Genomic DNA, 16,733 nt, shown 5'->3' with positions numbered 1-16,733 from the left:
ACTGTTCAGTTGTGATATCTGTGGAATGCGTTCTTTATGACTCAAACATCTTTATATACAATCTTTCGTGTACATAATTATACGTGGTGTGTCTAAAAAGTTCGGTGAATGATGTCATATCTGAACGGCAACTTGGCGCACGTGCTTGCGCATGGTTCTTCAGAGACTTGGAGAGAATCCATACACAGCATGCAATGCATGTGACTGGCAGAGTAAACAGACTGCGACCAGTTGAACGTAGTCAGTGTGAGAGGAAGTGTCACAGCGCAATGGAGCAACGTGTAACATCAAGTTCTGCTACAAATTGGGGAAGACTGCAACGGAGACACATGGGATGTTGGTGCAGGTGTACGGGAGGGAATCCGTGAGCAGAAAATGTGTTTACGAATGGTTTAAACGCTTCCGTGAAGGGAAGGAAACAATTGAGGATGAGCCACGGTCAGGTCGGCCATCGACAAGCAGAACCCCAGAAATGATCGAGAAAGTGCGACAAATGCTGGCACAAGATCGGCGACTGACTCTAAGATCGATTGCGTAGGAATTGGACATTAGCAAGGACACGGTGCACACCATCGTCCGCGATGATTTGGGTAAGCGGAAGATCTGCTCCCGATTTGTGCCGCACAAGCTCACAGACGAGCAGAAAGCAAAACAGATGGAAACTTCTGGTGATTTCATTTCCATGTGTGGCCAGGATCCATTGCTTCTGAAAATCATCGTCACGGGAGATGAGATCTTGTGCTACCATTTCGATCCGGAATCAAAACCGCAATCGATGTCATGGTGTTCACCGACTTCCCCGCGACCAAAAAAAAAAAGCCGTCTGCACAAATCCAAGGTGAAAACACTGTTGATCGCCGTCTTCGACAACAACGGCATCATCCACAAGGAATTTGTTCCTACAGGTCAAACCATTAATGCTGCATTTTACCAGTCCGTTTTGAACCGATTGCTACAGCGTATCCGGCGGGTTCGGCCAGAGTTGCACAAGACTGGAAAATGGATGCTGCTCCATGACAATGCCCCTGCACACTGTGCGATCCGTGTTCGCCAATTCCTGGCTCAGAAGACGGTAACTGTTCTTGAACACTCTCCATACTCCTCTGATCTCGCCGCCTTCAAGCGGGGAAACAGGAAAAAGTCCGCAGGAACCAGATCAGGGGAGTACGGAGGATGTTCAAGAACAGTTATCATCTTCTGAGCCAGGAATTGGAAAAGTTCGGTGAATGGTATCAGAAAGCAACAAAACAAAGTTACAAACAAATTTTCTTTATTGCCCTTCAAAATAGTCGCCACCCGCTACAACACACTTTTGACAACGTTCGTACAGCTTCTGGAAACTATCAGCAAAGGCCTCCTGTGGAATCGATCGCAGAACGGCTGTCACACGATCTTTGATGGCATTCACGTCCGCAAAACGTTCACCTTTCATGGCCGCCTTCAAGCGGGGAAACAGGAAGAAATCCGCAGGAGCCAGATCAGGGGATTACGGAGGGTGTTCAAGAACAGTTACCATCTTCTGAGCCAGGAATTGGCTCACACGGATCGCACAGTGTGCAGGGGCATTGTCATTGAGCAGCATCCATTTGCCAGTCCTGTGCAACTCAGGCCGAACCCGCTGGGTACGCTGTAGCTTTTATTTTATTTTTTTATTTTTAGTAGGTTATTTTACGACGCTTTATCAACAGCTTTGGTTATTTAGCGTCTGAATGATATGAAGGTGATAATGCCGGTGAAATAAGTCCGGGGTCCAACACCGAAAGTTACCCAGCATTTGCTCATATTGGGTTGAGGGAAAACCCCAGAAAAACCTCAACCAGGTAACTTGCCCCGACCGGGAATGGAACCCGGTACACCTGGTTTGGCGGCTAGACGTGCTAACTGTTACTCCACAGGCTACTACGCTGTAGCAATCGGTTCAAAACAGACTGGTAAAATGCAGCATTAATGGTTTGACCTGCAGGAACAAATTCCTTGTGGATGATACCGTTGTTGTCGAAGAAGGCGATCAACAGTGTTTTCACCTTGGATTTTTGCATACGGCTTTTTTTTTTGGTTGCAGGGAAGTCGGTGAACACCATGACATCGATTGCCGTTATAAATATAGAAATGAAGTGACTTTTATTTTCTCAGTTTTTCCTGGTACCGGTAATATTAAACAAAAAAAGTAAAATGTAGCTTTTCTTTTTTCATTACTTTCAATTATATTGTTTAATAACGTTTTAGTGATTCTATTATGTCTAAATTACCAGCTTTAACGTAGTCATAATAATAATAATAATATAATAATAATAATAATAATAACATTAATAATAATAATAATAATAACCTACAGAAATACAGACAAAATCGGAGGTCACATGTCATCAGAATGACTCGTTCTAGAATTCCACGCCAAATTTTAAATTACCATCGTGTGGGCAAGAGATTCTTTGGCAGTCTGTTCAACCATTGGCAAGAGACCGTAACAGGCCACTACGCCCAATATATGCAAGGATGATGATGATGATGATGATGATGATGATGATGATGATTATGATGACGAAGATGATAATAATATTTTGACATTTTTATAAGTTTCGAAAAATGAATGTGTATATTTAGTAAATTGGAGTTGATGAATCGAAACCACTTATGGTCTTTCTAAATATCCATTGTGTGAAAGTAAGAACTATAAACAGATTCTCTGTAGCAAAATAGTTGCACTCCAGCGTTATTATTCTTGTACTCCAACCTAGGTAGTCCGTACAATTGAAGTTGCCCAAAATATTGATCCAGGAATATTCGCCCAAAGTGATTTCACCCAACTATTTTCATTCTCACCCTCACTCACGGGAAATTCACCCACTGCGATGAAGTTTAGTTCATTTCATAGTTAATACATTTTTAGCAATTCGTTTCCGTGGTAAATTTTGTATTCAGAAATGTTTAAATGTATATATTAATATTCTGAAGTTCTTTCTTAACAATTCAAAAATTCTTTCCCTGGTTGTACTTGTATTACAGAATTCTTAAATCTAGATGACTGTTTTGAAGGTATACATTTTCAATGGATTTCCACGGAGAAATTATTCCAAGTGTATTACTGGTTCATAAAGTTTATATGCCAATCGAACCAAGGGATATGGATTTGCAGAAGGAAACCTCATGGCGCAAAATGCGCGACCACAGGAGCACCAAATGGATCCTATGTAGAAGTGCAGTATATAAAGTAGAAGAAGATGTCCGTACTCCACCACATGAAGAGCTGGAAGTAGTGCGTCGATGTACAGCAATAAATCAAGCTGCTCCAGCTCAGATTATTGAACGTGAATGCAGCAGGTGCCATCAGACATGCTTCAGGTTTTCCTCTGAGGAAATCCTTAAAAAGAAGTATAAACCAAAGGCCAAAGGAACTTTTGTGTAAACCCAAAATCTATCCGAGATCTTCGAGTTATACCACAAGAATTGCTGTCTTAGCATTTGTTCCTGTCGAAGATGTACCAGCGTGTTTTTATACTGTTCTCGAGACCATGCCCGGAATGATGACAGATTTCGTAATATATTTCAAGGCCACCTGCATTGGATTACTGCAGGAGGGCGTCGGCCTGCTACAGAAGCTCGATATCCTCCTCACTTATGGAATCAGTTCGAAGCAGCTAGGTCAAGTGAACCACGCACATTAACACAGAAGCATGGCACAACCCCTTCCAGAATTTAGCTAGTAATAGACATCCCACTGTACACAAACTCATACATTATTTAAAGAATGAGCAATCCGATGTAGACAGGATGATCCAGGAGTTAGATCTAGGACGAAGAGTACAATAAACACAAAAAAGAAAATATAAAAGCTTAAATATAAGGCTGCAAAATATTTCACAAAAGTATGATGAATTCAAAGACGAAGGACGTGTAGTTGAATATTTGCGTGCCTGTGGTTACAACATTCAAATCTGAATAAATCCAGCGGAGACTCGGTTTCTGCAATAAAATAGGCCTGAAATTTTTCAGGAGATATGTAAACCATTCAAAACTTCGTTCCACCTACATTATTGCAATATCAATTTTTAAAATATTATAAAAAAATAAATGCTTTATATATGAATTTGTTTTTGTTCTAAATTTCTCTTTTGTTAATTTGTTTTGTCGTATTCACCGGTGCGTCAATTGTGCTTGGGTCAAGTTTTATTTGGGTGAATATTCTTTGTGTGAACTAGCACCGATATAATATACTTGAACAATACGAAATGTAAAAACATGTGGGAAAAATGATATCTTACTTAGGAACCTGCTTTGTGTTCACTTGTTTGTTACTCAGTTACTATCATACTGTTAGGAACAGTTTGGTTATACTACTTAAAACGTATGTAGGCCTAGAGCTCTTGTTGACCAAATCATGAACAAATATTTTACAGTACAGTATGTATTTTCATTACAATTTAAACTATAAATAACTACATTCACACCAGATGACGCTGATCCTCTTTCTAATTCACCTAATGAAGTATGGATACATTGGCTGAAGACTTTTGATAATTTCTTATCAACACTGTTATTTACTCTTCGAGATTCAAAAAGTTAAATCTGATTATTTGTCTCATTCTGTTTGTAGGTTTATAATTGTAATTGACACGTGATAAGAAATTGCTTTAGAATATGTATGATAAGTACTTTCTTGTGTTAAATTTTAACGTACCTCGTTAACATTTTTCGACCTATTTTCGGTCGTTCCGACCAGTTCCGAAGATGACCGCAAATAGGTCGGAACATGCTAACAAGGTACGTTAAAATTTAACACAAGAAAGTACTTTTCATACATATTCCGAAGTGATACAGTGTTAAAAGTTGTGAAATAAAAGATGTATAAATTGCTTTATCTACTCTCAATGCTCTCCATATAGCCCTAGAGCAACGTAATCGAATATATACTAGACATTTACCTGCCGCTACAAGACGGCAATGTGGAGGATTTGTAGCTCATCATAGGCGTATTCAGACACTCCTAACTGTAAATAAAAATTGTTATTTTAAAGCCTTATATTGACCTCAAAATAATTATATTCGTTACCATTTTTTTCCTGGACTCTCTTCTTCTGAAATACGTCAAAAGATTTTAGAAAATTATACTGTGAACTTTTCTGTAAGAACAGACAGAAACTGTCAATTTCGTCCCTAATGCACTATGCTCTGCTTCTTCTGCTAATGGCAAACCTAAACTTACAGTCAGAAGAATTTCCTTCTTCAGAAGTTGCATTCACTCCTGATTTACAGCCGATTGCAGCACACTATTTCGCCATAATAAAAGTAAAATTTAACAGAATTTTTATTAAAAGAAGGTTTTCTTTCGTGTAAACGTCCATTTGCCATGTTAATTACAAGAGAGAGATGCGATTCATGAGTGGGAATACTATGGAAGTAACACGTCACCATTTTTTTTTTTTTGCATCATTTGTACATAGCTGTGGACGAAAGAGAGAGACAGGTGGGAAAACTTTAAAAAGCAAGGGAGTTTGGGGCTGAGAAAAACTGAATATGTAAACTCCAAGGCTGTTCGCCACTTGTCTCAGTGTGGTTTCGCTGGTCCACTGAAAAAAATGTTGAAGGGGAAACGGCCGAAAATAGACGTGACGCAATAGCTACCACATAACAGCGGGTGAGGGAGTCGTTAGCAGTGTTGCCAACTGGACGAAAATTCCGTCAAAACTGACGGATTTTCAACGTAGCGGAAGGGAAAAAAATCGCTTTGACGGGTGACGGATTTTCTGGCGGAAATTACGATTTACATCGTCTTATAACATTTTTTTTGCTGCTGTCATTTATAATTGTTTAATTGTTGGGAGATTTTAATTTTTATTTGAATAGCCCTGCCTGTTCCGTACTATGTTTAAGATTCCCCTTGTTCAAATTTCCTCGTACTCAAGTTAGATGTTGACGAATTATTATTTTAAACAGGATTGGGAAGTAAGTTGTGTTAAAATGTATTTTATATTTATTTATTTACTTATTTATTTACTTACTTATTCATTTATTTATTTGGTCTTATTTTTTTATCTTGACGAATTTTGGCGGATTTCCAGGTGTTACACTGACGGGGATACAATTTATGTGTTGGCAACAATGGTCGTTAGAGGAGCTGACTTAGGGATCACAAAAAGAAACGCCGGCAGATGTAAGTCTGCACATTGGAAAGGTACTTTGTCCCTTCATAGTGCCAGTGGAGTCCAGTAAACTCGCTCATATGACAAGTGTGAAGTTCGAAGACTGAGCGAAGACCGCCAGAAGGAACACCTGGATTTGTAAGTCTGAACTGTAAAAGTCCCCTGTGCGAATAAAGTCGAGGAACTCGTCCAAGTAGCAGGGTAATATATATGAAGCTAAGCCAGTGCATCTATGTCGAAATTTGTTTGCAAAATCAACGGAATATTTAGGGTTAAAGGAATGTAGGTTCGTGGCCCATTTCTTTTAAGGTTCGTCCCGATATTTGTTTTAGAGGTTTAGGAAAACCTTAGGCGGGATGAATTTGTATAGAGGTATTGTGTATCCAGTTTACAATGTTGACATGTACTTACTTACTTACTTACAAATGGCTTTTAAGGAACCCGAAGGTTCATTGCCGCCCTCACATAAGCCCGCCATCGGTCCCTATTCTGTGCAAGATTAATCCAGTCTCTATCATCATATCCCACCTCCCTCAAATCCTTTTTAATAGTATCCTCCCATCTACGTCTCGGCCTCCCCAAAGGTCTTTTTCCCTCCGGTCTCCCAACTAACACTCTATATGCATTTCTGCATTCGCCCATACGTGCTACATGCCCTGCCCATCTCAAACGTCTGGATTTAATGTTCCTAATTATGTCAGGTGAAGAATACAATTCGTGCTGTTCTGCGTTGTGTAACTTTCTCCATTCTCCTGTAACTTCATCCCGCTTAGCCCCAAATATTTTCCTAAGCACCCTATTCTCAAACACCCTTAACCTATGTTCCTCTCTCAGAGTGAGAGTCCAAGTTTCACAACCATAAAGAACAACCGGTAATATAACTGTTTTATAAATTCTAACTTTCAGATTTTTTGACAGCAGACTAGATGATAAAAGCTTCTCAACCCAATAATAACACGCATGTCCCATATTTATTCTGTGTTTAATTTCCTCCCGAGTGTCATTTATATTTGTTACTGTTGCTCCAAGATATTTGAATTTTTGCACCCCTTCGAAGGATAAATCTCCAATTTTTATATTTCCATTTCGTACAATATTCTGGTCACGAAACATAATCATATACTTTGTCTTTTCGGGATTTACTTCCAAACCGATCGCTTTACTTGCTTCAAGTAAAATTTCCGTGTTTTCCCTAATCGTTTGTGGATTTTCGCCTAACATATTCACGTCATCCGCATAGACAAGAAGCTGGTGTAACCCGTTCAATTCCAAACCCTGCCTGTTATCCTTAACTTTCCTAATGGCATATTCTAAAGCGAAGTTAAAAAGTAAAGGTGATAGTGTATGTCCCTGCTTTAGCCCGCATTGAATTGGAAAAGCATCAGATAGAAACTGACCTATACGGACTCTGCTGTATGTTTCACTGAGACACATTTTAATTAATCGAACTAGTTTCTTGGGAATACCAAATTCAATAAGAATATCATATAATACTTCCCTCTTAACCGAGTCATATGCCTTTTTATAATGTTGACATTACTGGACATAAGTAATCCAGAAACTTATGTGTCACGGTCTTCTATGTGGATTGCCGTGAAGCTATCTTAAACACTTTTTGTGAGAAATATACTAATATAAATTTGCTGTATAGATCTGATCTTATTTTTCTATACTAATCGTCTCCTTCTCCAGTCACAGCTGAAAACAGGTTTGTAAATGTGATTGTTTCAATGAGCACTGGGCAATATACTGCTTTTTTTTTTTTTTACAAAAATGTTGGAGAAATCGACCAATTTTATCGAATGCGTGATCGTCCAGGGAACAATTCGGTGAAGTTGAGAAAGTGACGTAATAATGAATATACGATTGGAAAGATAGAATGTAGGTTATTATTTTCTAATGTTCTGATGGATTATAGTCGAACAGAATAGTGGGAGAAAAGTATAACCAATGTTTCGCAACGAAGTGGCTCTTTATTAAGATGTATTTACATCTATACACCTGTCCAAATAGATAGATATACATCACAAAGAATATTTTGCTCAGTTATCCTATTTTATTGCATGTGGTGTGGTTATGAGCCTACGTATATGGCTAGAATTATGTACTTTAAACTTCCGCCCACATTTTCCTAGCACCTGGTCAAACTGGAAATGGATCTCCACAAAATGTAGTAGCCAAAATAATCATCTCTGTAGAAAAAAATATCAGTTACGATTAGTGTAACTAATTTAGACAATTACGCATTTCTGTTTTTAAATATTAAATTTTGTGCCCACAAATTGAAATTCCTAATCTAACTATTAATAATTGTGTTATTCTTTAGTATAAACAGAATTTTGAGAAAGGGAATTGACACTTTTTTTTTTTTTAATAAATTGAAGGGCAAGATTTGATTTCTTCTCGTAGATGGTAATATGGAGGCACAGTATGTAAGAGATTTCAAGTTCCCTGTGTAATCGAAAACGGTAATCATTTATATTGTATCTCAATAACTATGTAGAGCGATCGGTAATTTCATAGAAACGATAGAAACTATATTATCTTCACTTGAGTTATTTTCTACTATCGATATGCGAAGTCCACTTAGTTTTTGGTTCGTAAGATGAATCGATAAATCGAATTGCTATTAGACTATTTTGATATTTTGATGTTTTAGAGAATTGTACGTCGAGCATTTTGCTGGTTTAAATTTGAATTTAAATTGTGAATTATAAACTTATTGGATGACTCATGTACTTTTCTTTCTTTATTCAGTGCTGTGTCTTTCGTCTCCAATCTTTTAGTTATCACTACCTCTGTTTCGTACTTCATTCATCTGACACTATATATCGTTCTAAAACCTATCCGAAACTAATTTGTCTATTCCTACCTTTTTTTTTTTACTTTTTATTCTGTCTCTATTTTCGCGACACATTCTTTTCATTGCCACTTCAATGTCTTACTTCTTATACTCATATCACATATATATTTTTTTTTCGTAATCTCTATCCCACCTGATGCTATATTCCTTACTAATTCTTAGTCCTTACTGATATGTAACATGGCTGATATACTTCTCGATGATTTTGTTGAAAACGGCCATTTGACTAAATCATATACAGAACTTAGTGACAAACACTATCGTGAAATCATTGATTTTTTTTTGTTAGGCAACTACTGTAACTTATTCCTAGTATCACGTGCTCATAATTATGTGCTGTTGTACACATTCGTTTGTATTTTTGTGGTAACTTTTGTGTGTTGTGGCGGGCACACAGAAATACACACACTACGCAGATGTGGACTTATCATAGCCAAGCTAGTAAGTCTGTCTGAGTATTTCACATACTTCATATTAACTTATGCTACTTCATTTTCTTTCTCAGTCGTAATGGACGTGATCAAGATGGAACCTGCGTCCGACCCACTGGATATACAGACAAGTGGTATCGCAGATATAGAAGAGAAGAAGCCTTTATCTCAGGTATATTGAGAGGAAATACTATTTATTATCTAAATGCGTCATTTATAACTAGGTAGCGCATTCATTTGTAATTACTTCTTCTTTTTTCCGCCAGATGAAAGTTGAAAATTGTGAATGTGAAGTTACAAACGGAATTTTATTTCACATAAAACACACATACTCACAAAATGGTGTGAATACATAAATTAACGACACAAAAAACTTGAAGTCTTCCTCATTTGCATGGATTTTTAGAACAACATTTAAATAATTTAAAACTGAATCAGTAATAGGTTATTTAGAATAACATTAACCTTTATATTTTGTTGTGGATCCTTCTGATCATACCGGCAACAAATATACAATTAATATATTCTTTTACTCGTATATACTGGGCTACAACACTTTTCAGATAAATTATTTTACTATTTATTTTGCAATAGGTACATGCGCGTTTGTGGACATCAGTATTAATAAAAATGTGGACGGACTTTATAAATAGCCACGATTATTCGTGAACAACTTTTATACTGTTTTGTCTAATTATTTTGTTCTTTATGTTGCAGGAAGGAAATTTATTAGATTTGGACGTCACAAAAATAAAAACTGAATGTATAGACCACAGGTATGACATTAAATCGGAGCTAGTATTTGAGGAATCTGCAGTGCCAATTGACTTTCCCATGCTGAAGAGTGAAGCTGAGGTGAGTGCAGTCTATGAAGTGTGTTGGTCGGTAGTTCTCTCTCTGATACTTTCTGGCTGATGCAGCTGCTGCAGTCATCCCAGTGATAACTTTTACCCTGTCCAATTTTTAAGTTAATTGTTTTACTAGCACTGTTTAGTTCATTTGAATCATATACCGTACTTGCTGGTAATCCATTAGCGTCAATATGGATGCCCACATCTTTCACAAAATGTTTCCATTACTGACTTTACGTTAAAGATTGGATGAGTTGTACATTTTTACTGCCTGATTTTCATGTATTATTGTGCTCTGTGTCTGTTTTACGTAATCTTCTCCTACAGGAAGAGTTTTGTGAGATGGATCGAGTGAAGGAGGTCAAACTGGAAGTAACAGCAGAGGAGAATGAAGTCTTGACTGAGAGGTGAGTGTAATATACGAGTCCCTAGTTTGTTGTTGGTTTTACTGCTTTATTTAAATAATGACAACCTAAACATATTTATAATTTCAACGTGATAATTTTATATATGAAAACTCCAGTTCACGTTGCATATATAAATGGCATAAATGGTAATATATTCTACAACTATCACGAACACCTGCCCTGCCGCGATGGTCAGCGTGTCTGGCAGCGAAACCAGGTGGCTCACCTGGTTCGAATCCCGGTCGGGGCAAGTTACCTGGTTGAGGTTTTTTCCGGGGTGTTCCCTTAACCCAATACGAGCAAATGCTGGGTAACTTTCGGTGCTGGACCCCAGACTCATTTCACCGGCATTATCACCTTCATTTCATTCAGACGCTAAATAAACTAGATGTTGATACAGCGTCGTAAAATAACCCAGTAAGATAATAAAAAATAAAAGTAATCCATCACAGATCCCGAGTTATAACAAAGAAATTAGAAAATCAACGTGGATTTCAATTTTTGTATTTAGAAATTTCGTGTTATTATTATTATTATTATTATTATTATTATTATTATTATTATTATTATTATTTTTATATTAATATTATTATTATTACTATTATTATTTTTATATTATTATTACTACTAATATCATTATTATTATTATTATTATTACTATTACTGCTAAAATTATTATTATTATTATTTTTATATTAATATTATTATTATCACTATTATTATTTTTTATATTATTATTATTATTACTACTACTGCTACGACTACTGCTAAAACTGGTACTATTATTATTATTATTACTATTACTATTATTTTTATTATTATTATTAATATTATTATTATTTCTTATTTTAATATTTTTGTTATTACCATTATTATTTTTATATTATTATTATTACTACTACTACTATTATTGCTAATACTATTAGTATTTTAATGATACTATTATTATTATTATTATTAGTTATTATTATATTAAATTTACAATATTAATTATATGATTCCTGTCTTCATTTATATGATTTCATTAATTCATTTGTATTACATTTTATTTAATTATTATTATATTGATTGTATTTCATCTCATTGCCATTTCTATCATTCATTCTCATCATCATTTGTTGTTTTGTTTCGTTTTGTACCTGTGCTAAACTGTAATTGGCCTTGTCAAAAAGCTGTTGTTTTGCACATTAATATTCTAAATAAATAAATAAATAAATTATTATTATTATTATTATTATTATTATTGTTATTACGATTATTATTATTACTGCTACTATTATTTTATATTAATATTATTATTATTACTATTATTATTTTTATATTATTATTATTATTACTACTACTACTATTATTATTATTATTATTATTATTATTATTATTATTACTGCTACTATTATTATTTTTATATTGATATTATTATTACTATTATTTTTTATATTATTATTATTATTATTATTATTATTATTATTATTACTACTATTATTGCTAATACTATTAGTATTATGAGGATACTATTATTATTGTTATTATTATTATTACTATTATTATTATTATTATTCTTGTAAATTTTAATTCTGTTCAATTTCTAATTCCGTAATACTCTCGTGTGTATTGTGCTGGGCTATGATTGGTCTGTGACTCTTGATGAGCTCATTAATGTAATAAGAATAAGAATAGCCTGTTACGTCCTTTAAATGCAGAGTTTTTCCCTATGTGTGAGTTATTCCGTGTAAGGGATAAATAACTGCTGTAATTGACATTTGAAACAGAAAAAATGTAGCAAAATGTTCCAAGGATGTATTATTAATATCGTGTATTGTATAAACTAAAATAATAGCAGGAAACGAAACCCTTAAGCAGAAATCTGTAAGTTGATCTTCGTACCATATTTTCAGTAGCTCCATCTATCTGACAGCATGCTCTTCGCCATGTTATAACTCTTACGTGTTTTCTCCCGGCTCAATGACTGGACCGAAAGTTCCTTACCTAGTTTATATTCAATCTACTTCCCAAGAATTTGCCAGTGGTTATGCATCAGTTCCAATACGGTTATTTTCCCTTATGATTTGTCCTGATGGAGGATCTGTTGATAGATATATATTTCTATATAGAAGCAGGACGAATAGTATTAGTGATTGAGTGGATAGCAGTTTCTGGGTCTGAGATGCCTACAGAATTTCTGAATTAATTTTGTTAAATGTGCTTCCCCCTTTGGAAATGTAAAACGTCAAGAATCTGTACTATTATTATTATTATTATTATTATTATTATTATTATTATTATTAGTATTATTATTATTATTATTATTATTATTATTATTATTATTATTATTATTATTATTATTATTTAATTTGTGCGATACCGCTTGTAGCTGTTTATTTTATTGTATTAATTTTATCGCTCTCTTGGACTTCTATTGTCCAGTGTCTGTTGTCCAACACATAAATATTAATAAATAAATTAATAATTATTGTTATTACTATCATTATTATTGCCCTTATGATTATTATAATTACTATTACTACTTAATTTTTTTTAAATAATCTGTACAAAAAGTAACTGAAGGTGAAAGTCCATTATCAATTTCTCCTATATTACTTTGCTTATGGAGCATATATTTCATCATTTGAAGTCTAGACATTCTTTCCACTAATGACACTTATTTTTGTTAGTGTTGCAGTTAGCCACAATAGTGGAGTTGCAAAATTGTGCGGAAATATTCGTGAAGAGTACGACTGCAGGAAATACGATTGTGACATTTGCGGAATGTCTTTCCTCGACTCTGCAAGACTCAAAAGCCATTACCCCGTACACAAATGTCACAAGGAATTCAATGGCGATGTGCGTGGAAAGTGTTTTTCACGATCGGGGGATTTCGAAGAGCATTCACGCGTTCACTCAAGCGAGAAACCATTCAGTTGTGACGTGTGTGGCAGGTTGTTTTCTAAATCCCACCATCGCAACCAGCATTCACGCGTGCACACAGACGAGAGGCCATTCAGTTGTGATGTGTGTGGAAAGAGTTTTTCGCAATCGTCACATCTCCAGAACCATTCACTCGTGCACACAGGCGTGAAACCATCGAGTTGTGACGTGTGTGGAAAGTGCTTTTCAAAGCCCTACGATCTCAAGAGGCATTCACATGTGCACACAAACGAGAGGTCATTCATTTGTGATGTGTGTGGCAAGAGATTTTCGCGTTTGGATTATCTCAAGAAACATTCACTCGTGCACACGGCCGCAAAAACATTCAGTTGTGAAGTGTGTAGAAAGAATTTTTCGCGCTTGGCTAATCTCGAGAGGCATTCACTCGTGCACTCAGGCGCGAAACCATTCTGTTGTGACGTATGTGGGATGTGCTTTTCAAAGTCCGAGTCTCTCAAGAGGCATTCACTCGTGCACACAGGCGCGAAACCTTTCAAGTGTGACGTGTGTGGGAAGTGTTTTTCAACGTCTTCAATTCTTAAAAGTCATTCTGTAGTTCACACCAGCGAGAAACCATTCAGTTGTGACGTTTGTGGAAAGTGTTTTTCGCACTCGAACTATCTCTATAAGCATACAATTCTACACTCAGGCGTGAAACCATTCAGTTGTGACGTCTGCGGAATGAGTTTTTCGCGCTCTGCATATTTGAATACGCATTCACGCGTCCACACAGGGGAGAAGCCATTCGTTTGTGACGTGTGTGGAAAGTATTTTTCAAAGTCTAGTGATCTCAAGAGGCATTCACTTGTGCACACAAACGAGAGGTCATTCAGTTGTGATGTATGTGGCAAGAGATTTTCGCGTTTGGATGATCTCAAGAGGCATTCACGCTTGCACACAGGCGAGAAAGCATTCTGTTGAGACGTCTTTGGAAAGAGTATTTCGCTCTCCGTACATTTACATGAGCATTCACGTGTTCACACAGGCGAGAAGCTCTTTTGCTTTGATGTGTGTAGGAAAGATTTGCACTCCCGAATAATCTCTATCTGCATTCTCGTGTTCACGCAAGCGGGAAGCCGTTTAGTTCTAAAGCTTGTGGAAAGGGGTTTTTGCGTTAAAAATATCTCGATGTGCATTCACGTATACACAGCTGAGAAGACATTCAGTTGTGATGTGTGTTGGAAATGTTCTGGATGTCCGGTTAATCTCCAGATGCTTTTTCGTGAAAAACCGGTCAGTTGTGATGTGTTTGGAATGCGTTTTTATGGCCAGGACATCTTACTATTATTTCCATGCGTGTACATAATTATATTTCATAATCCTCTACTTTAATCACTGTATGGTTTTATTATTTTAGCTTTAATTTGTACTTCTGCAAGATAATCTTTGTTTGTTCTTAGCCTCTATAATAAATTGCCTGGCTTTAATTAATCTGGTAATTTTTCATTACTTTCACTTTTATTGTAATTGTAAATTGAACATTAATTGTAATTATAATTTTTAAGGAAGGCAGGAAGCCTTCAATCGCCTAATAGAATGGTCTAAGAACAACAACCTGACTATAAACAAGAATAAGACTGTTGCGATGGTATTCCGAAGAGGAGGTAGACTGTCAACCCACGAAGACATTATATGCGACGATACAAAATTAGCCACTGTCAACAAGTTCAAATATCTGGGAATGACCTTGCAAACTCGCGGAATGGTATTCGGAGCACACATCAGAGAGAGAGCTTCTGCGGCAATAACAGCAATGAGTGATATTAGGAACATAAGCCAACTCTCACTCACAACAGCAATTACTCTATTCAAGCTCAAAATAACGCCAATAGTAACATATGGCTTGGAACTCATCTGGGATCACCTTAAAAAGAAAGACCTGAGGGAACTAGAGAGAGTAAAAGCAGTGTTTCTGAAAAGAGTTATGAGTATATCAAAGTACACACTATCACGCTTGGCATACGAATTGGCAAGAGAGCCCTTCTACATCGAAGATCTACGATATGAGAAGATGTTGCCATCTACTGCAGGCTATGACGAACTACTCCACGAGTTGAAGGAGAAGAAACAAGAAATTTGGAGTGACTTCTACACCACGGACGCAATGACTTCCATAGAATGGACAAAAAGTGCTTATGATCTTAGGCATTCGGTAACCCGTTTCGCAGTGCACGGTTTCCATTATAAAGCATGTTCAGCAAAGAGGTATTACGAACCAAACTCAGACTGCGTATGTGATTGGTGCGGTAAACCGTGTGGTAGATATCACGTTCTACAGTGCAGCAACAGAAACATATCATTGACCGCGCTGAGCACAGAGTTATGAACACACTCCTGCACATTGTGCGATTTTCTTATTATTATTATAATTTTTAATGTATTGTTAATATTGTAGTTGTAATTCCCTGGTAGTGGGGAAGAGTAGGCTCCATTGCATTATCTCTACCAGGTTAAATAAATATATAGTATAGCATACTGTTCGTAAGCGAGAAGTGATTGAATCGCCAAGTTTTGGCTTAACTTTGTTGAATAGGGGAAGTTTGAAATGTGATGCTTGTGGGAAAACCTGTACACAGTTGAGTAGTCTAGAAACTCAGCATTCCATTCTCATAAGGAATAAACCGTACTAGTGGATTGACTGGAAAAACTTGCGTACTATAATCTTTTCACAATGTGGGTACGTTTACACAAGCGCGAAACATTTCAAGAGCCATATCTGTCCACACGTGCGAGTAATGCATTGCTCTGCAAACGCTTGCTCTGTTACAAGCACTCCAGAATCCATTTCGTATGAAGGATATGGCATTTTTCTTCTACTCACAGGTATGAACTGTTACAATTCCGGAAATTCACTGTAACTGGTAGTAGCGATTTTATCAGAGAATTTTTCCTCGTTCAATAATATTTACGTATGATAAGGACATTAAAAAGAAGAACTACAGTGGTTTCATTGCAGCTTTAGTATCAAAGACTTATGGACGATAACCTTTTGATAGGCACGAAAATCTTCAGATCACCGTTTTGTTGTCCTTCAAGTTAATCTTCTGATCTGCAGCCGTTTCCATTCCAGAGCTGTCACATGTACGTACCTACGTCACATCCGCTATGAATCACGT

The 16,733-nt window shown here is 36.2% G+C and overlaps 1 protein-coding gene across 3 annotated transcripts; it reads left to right on the top strand.

The window, feature by feature from the left end:
- The first annotated feature begins 458 nt into the window (after positions 1-458).
- On the top strand, positions 459-15,103 carry LOC138692022 (zinc finger protein 235-like). 3 transcript variants are annotated; one of them, XM_069814818.1, is made up of 5 exons: positions 459-590; positions 9,509-9,606; positions 10,152-10,289; positions 10,613-10,692; positions 13,365-15,103. In XM_069814818.1, exons 2-5 carry the CDS (start codon positions 9,514-9,516, stop codon positions 14,536-14,538), a joined length of 1,485 nt encoding a protein of 494 aa, XP_069670919.1. In that variant the 5' UTR covers positions 459-590; positions 9,509-9,513; the 3' UTR covers positions 14,539-15,103. The 3 variants fall into 3 exon arrangements, with proteins under 3 accessions (XP_069670919.1, XP_069670918.1, XP_069670917.1); XM_069814817.1 differs by lacking the exon at positions 459-590 and adding an exon at positions 6,068-6,278; XM_069814816.1 differs by lacking the exon at positions 459-590 and adding an exon at positions 7,409-7,848.
- Positions 15,104-16,733: the final 1,630 nt, after the last annotated feature.

The sequence above is a fragment of the Periplaneta americana genome, chromosome 16 (genome assembly GCF_040183065.1).
Source record: "Periplaneta americana isolate PAMFEO1 chromosome 16, P.americana_PAMFEO1_priV1, whole genome shotgun sequence".
NCBI lineage: Eukaryota > Metazoa > Arthropoda > Insecta > Blattodea > Blattidae > Periplaneta > Periplaneta americana.
Note: the sequence above shows the minus strand (reverse complement) of the source record. Positions and strands in the feature narration are given on the sequence as shown.

Excerpts from the sequence above, each read along its gene's own strand:
- LOC138692022 (XM_069814818.1), top strand. The coding sequence starts at position 9,514 with ATGGACGTGATCAAGATGGAACCTGCGTCCGACCCACTGGATATACAG. Across the intron at positions 9,607-10,151 it reads AGAAGAAGCCTTTATCTCAG|GAAGGAAATTTATTAGATTT; the intron begins GTATATTGAGAG and ends TTTATGTTGCAG. Across the intron at positions 10,290-10,612 it reads TGCTGAAGAGTGAAGCTGAG|GAAGAGTTTTGTGAGATGGA; the intron begins GTGAGTGCAGTC and ends CTTCTCCTACAG.